Genomic DNA, 4,344 nt, shown 5'->3' with positions numbered 1-4,344 from the left:
AGAGGGTGAGGAGGGGCCAGAGGGTGAGGCGGGGCCCGTGGAGGGGTGGGGTCAGTGGGGGAGGCAGGGCCAGCAGATGGGGCGGGGCCAGGGCATACAGGAAGGCTAAGAACAGTAGAGGGGAGCAGCCAGCATTGGAGCCACAGCGCTCCTCAGCATGGATGGAGTTGGACAGGCATGGGTCTCTTGGGAAATGGAAGGCAGCTGGGACCACTCTGGGAGGTTGAAGTTAACACAGGGGTTACCAGGCAGTGTAGGACTTGGATTCCCACTCCACCCAGGTGTGGGGAAGTGGGGTGTTGAGGACGCACCTTCACAGTGGACGCTGTGGTCCCCAGGCCCACCTGGAACAGGCACCTGATGCTGCTGGCTGCAGGTGTCACAGCGCTCCCCACTGAGCCCTGGGGGGCAGGTGCAGCGGCCCGTGTGAGGGTCACAGCGGCCCCAGGGCACTGGCAGCCTGTGGTGGGGGGCTTGGGTGAGCATGGCCAGCCTGGGACCTTAGGGCGTCCCCATTCAGAAGTCCCCATCCACCCTCTTGTGACCTGCCAGCACTCACGCCTGCAGCCCTGCTCAGGGAACCCCAGTAGCCAGGGGCACACTCGCGGCATTGGGGTCCCATGGTCCCTGGTCGGCAGTGGCACTGTCCGCTCTGGGGTGGCACTCGGAGCCCTCGGCGGCCGGTCCACAAGCACACGGGCGGCAGCCCCGCAGCCGTCGAAGCCAAAATGTCCTTCCTGTGGCACAGGCTGTAGTCACTACCCTGCCCAGCCCTCAAGACTGTCCCAGACCAACCAGGAGGCCAGGGGTCCTGCCCATCTGGCCCTGCCCCTGAGGCTCCGCCCATCAAACACCACCCCTCAGTCCCACCTATCAGCCTCTCCCCAGGCCCCAACTCCAGTCCCTAGGCCCCACCCACCCAGCTCTGCTTACCGCACAGCCTTACCCGACAGCGGTCACAGCGCCGCCCAGTCACACCCGCCTTGCACAGGCATTGCCCGCTGTGGGGTTGCAGGCCTCTGTCCCACATGGGGCACAGTCGCACCCTGCAGAAGGGGTCCATGACTGCAGCCCTGGGCCCTCTCACCTCCTAGGTAGCCCCTAGGCACCCCACTAAGCCCTCACTTCACTGCCTCCTGCTCTGCCAGCTCCAGGCCGCCGGACCACCCAGCTGCCCACTCCTGTCCCAGCCTGGCCCCACTCCCCAGCTGCCTCCGCTGGGCCCGAGGGACCTGCAGACTCCCCACCACGGCCTGCCGTGCTCTGATGGCCGGTGTCCGCTGCCAGTGGCAGGGCATTGCTGGTGGTGTCTGTGAAGGGGCCTGATTGTGGGGGGAGAGGGGATGTGATCGTGAAGTGGGGGGGGCCTGATCACGGGTTAGGGGAGGGTCTGATGGTGAAGCAGGGGCCTGATCGTAGCGGGGTAAAGTCTGACCATGGGTCGGGGAGGGGGGATGTGATCCTGGTATGGGGAGGGTCTGACTGTGGTAGGGAGAAAGGGTGTGATGGTCGGGGAAGGCCTGATGATGAAGGGGCCTGATCGTTGGGGCGGGAGGGCCTGATCATAGCGGGGAGAAAGGGTTGACCATGAACATAGAAGGCTGATTCCATCTTGTCCTGGCTGGGCCCCAGCATCAGGCACACAGCCTACTTCTGGGGTACGCCCAGTAGGCCTCCCTCTTCCCTGCGCAACCCTCCCCAGGGTGCATCCCTCCCAGCCCGATGCCTACGGGTGCAGTTGCCGGGCAGCAGGGCGTTGCCATAGAAGCCAGGGGCACAGATCTCGCAGCGTGGCCCGGTGGTGTGACGCAGGCAGCCACGGCAGGCGCCCGTCAGGGGTCGCAGTCGCTGAAGAGCAGGTTGGGGTCACCATTGCCGCTGCAGTCACAAGGCTGGCAGGAGCTGCCCAGCACCAGCGGGTTCCCGAAGAAGCCAGGCGCGCACCTGGGAGCAGGGCAGGGAGGGGCCGTCGGTGGTCAGTGGCCCGTGGCCCCCACCCTCGTGTATCCTGGGTCAGCACTCAGGCCCTGCCCTGCTGCCCTGGCCCCAGCTCACCGCTCACAGGAGGCGCCTGCATAACCAGGTTTGCAGAGGCACTGGGTGCGGCCACCTCGCAGGACACAGCCCTCGGCGAAGCTGCAAAGACCAGCAGCGTCAGTCACTAGGCCCCTGGCAGTGCCCGGGCCCGGGCGAACACACTGTGCTCAGGCTGGAACACACGCCAGGCGTCTGGGGTCCAGACCTCACGGACACCCCCAGCTGTCCAGGCCTCTGCAGAAGGCAGTGGGAACCCATCCCACTGCTGGGTGAAGGGAGCGTGGCGCCGTCAGGGCCTCATTCCTGGAGGAGGCTGGCTTACTTGTTGGAAGGCACTGAGAGGGGACAGGGGCAGCTGACACAGGGGGCGCTGGGGTCCTCCCTGCTGCTCACAAAGCCAGCCTGGCAGCGCTCACATTGGGCTCCTTCGGTGTTGTGCTGGCAGTCCTGGGGCAGAGTGGACAGTCAGTGCTATGGTAGACACCCACATCCTACTGCTGAGTCTGTGCAGCTCCTACCACCCCTGCCTCAGACTCTGTGCCCAAGGCCAGATGGTCCTCCACTGGGCAACACCCTTCCCCGGACCTCAGTTGACCTGGAAGTGCAGCCCCTAGTCTTCCTTGGCACGCCTGACTGTGCCTTCAGTGAATGAGCCCCCCACCGGCCCTGCCAGCCCCCACTCACCACGCAGATGCCAGAGCCAGGGAGGCAGCGGTCTGAGTGTCCGTGGCACTGACAAGGGACACATCGGCCCAGGAAGAGACCTTTGACGTCCCGATAGAAGCCGGGGGCACATTCCTGAGGGCATAAGGGGGCAGGTGGCATCAGCGATTGAGAGGATGAGGGGCCCTACCCTGCAGGCTCACAGGTCAGACCCTCAGGGATCCTGCAGGCACAAGGCACTGGGAACCCATGGAGTGTGGTCACCGGTGGGTCAGACGCTGGTCAGGAACTCCTGGCCTCAGCTGGCTGGAGGTAGGCCAGCACCTGGCAGCTGTTTGAGGACACAGCTCTCAAAGTCACACAGATGTCCTGTCTCAGGAATGACCAAGCCTTGAGGCTGGTGACCACTCCCTTCACGTGGACCAGGGCCTGCTTTTTCCACTCCTTCTAGGAGGTGTCCAACCAAAAACCTCCTCATACAGAAGGAGCAAAGTTACAGCAGACAGACAGATTAGCAGCTGGACGGACGCACAGTGGGCAAGGGACAGAATGACAGGCAGACGCCAGGATGACAGGCAGTGAATGACAGGCAGATGCCAGGATGGTCAGTGGGGGATGTCCAGGTGACCCAGTGGGTGGGGAATGGAGCAGGTGGGGAAGGAGGATGGAGGGTGTGTGCATGGAGGGGCAGGCGGATGAGCAGCAGGCAGACGAGGGGCAGGCAGATGGGCAGCAGGGGACGGGCAGGCCCATGAGTCGGCCAGCAGCCTGCAAAGGGAAGGGGTAGGAAGAGAGGTGAGTAGGGTGACAGGAAGTAGAGGCAGCAAGGAAGGGAACACAGGGAAGACGCTGGAGGGAAGGGTGAGCCGCCTCACAGTCTGGTGTTGTCCTGACCTCACCTGGCATGAGTCCCCCCGGTAGCTGGCAGGGCACAGGCACAGCTCCACATTGCTGGCCAGGGTCCCCTGGCCTGCTGGGCTGGCCACCTCCAGTGCCACCCTGCGCAGGGAGACAGCCGAGGAGATCTGCGAGAAGAGGGCACGGATCTGCAGCTGCTCCAGGCTGGCAAGCACCATCATGAGCTCCTCACGGGACACAGTGTTGCGAGTCTCCGTGTGCCGGAAGTTCCCCTGTGGGTCCAGGATGGCACCTCAGTGGGGCCACACTCAATGGGACAGAACAGGAAGCCTAGAACAGACCCCCAACCCTATAGGGGATGGAGGGGCACAAAGACCACAGGGCAGGAGGAGGTACACACAGGTAGAAAAATCAGTCTCCCATATGGTCAGCCAGCACCTAGATCCCTGCCTCACACCACACACCAAACCAGCTCCTGATGCCTTAAGAATTGAAATACGGCCGGGCTCAGTGGCTCAAGCCTGTAATCCCAGCACTTTGGGAGGCCGAGACGGGCGGATCACGAGGTCAGGAGATCGAGACCATCCTGGCTAACACGGTGAAACCCCGTCTCTACTAAAAAATACAAAAACCTAGCCGGACGAGGTGGCGGGTGCCTGTAGTCCCAGCTACTCGGGAGGCTGAGGCAGGAGAATGGCGTGAACTCAGGAGGCGGAGCTTGCAGTGAGCTGAGATCTGGCCACTGCACTCCAGCCCGGGCGACAGAGCGAGACTCTGCTTCAAAAA

At 63.6% G+C, this 4,344-nt stretch overlaps 1 protein-coding gene across 1 annotated transcript in view; it reads right to left on the bottom strand.

Moving 5' to 3' along the window:
* Positions 1-1,004: 1,004 nt before the first annotated feature.
* Positions 1,005-4,344, bottom strand: part of LOC108531795 (laminin subunit alpha-5-like) — a gene marked incomplete at its 5' end in the record, with an annotated part of 7,092 nt that continues 3,752 nt past the window's right edge. Inside the window, 6 exons of the mRNA XM_017875405.1 lie at positions 1,005-1,046; positions 1,731-1,944; positions 2,056-2,136; positions 2,360-2,484; positions 2,722-2,835; positions 3,600-3,830. Coding sequence (XP_017730894.1) covers positions 1,833-1,944; positions 2,056-2,136; positions 2,360-2,484; positions 2,722-2,835; positions 3,600-3,830 — 663 coding nt within the window. The remainder of the gene's footprint in view (positions 1,047-1,730; positions 1,945-2,055; positions 2,137-2,359; positions 2,485-2,721; positions 2,836-3,599; positions 3,831-4,344) is intronic.

The sequence above is a fragment of the Rhinopithecus bieti genome, unplaced genomic scaffold (genome assembly GCF_001698545.2).
Source record: "Rhinopithecus bieti isolate Rb0 unplaced genomic scaffold, ASM169854v2 scaffold_10272, whole genome shotgun sequence".
Lineage (NCBI taxonomy): Eukaryota > Metazoa > Chordata > Mammalia > Primates > Cercopithecidae > Rhinopithecus > Rhinopithecus bieti.
This window is presented reverse-complemented; position numbering and strand designations above follow the sequence as displayed.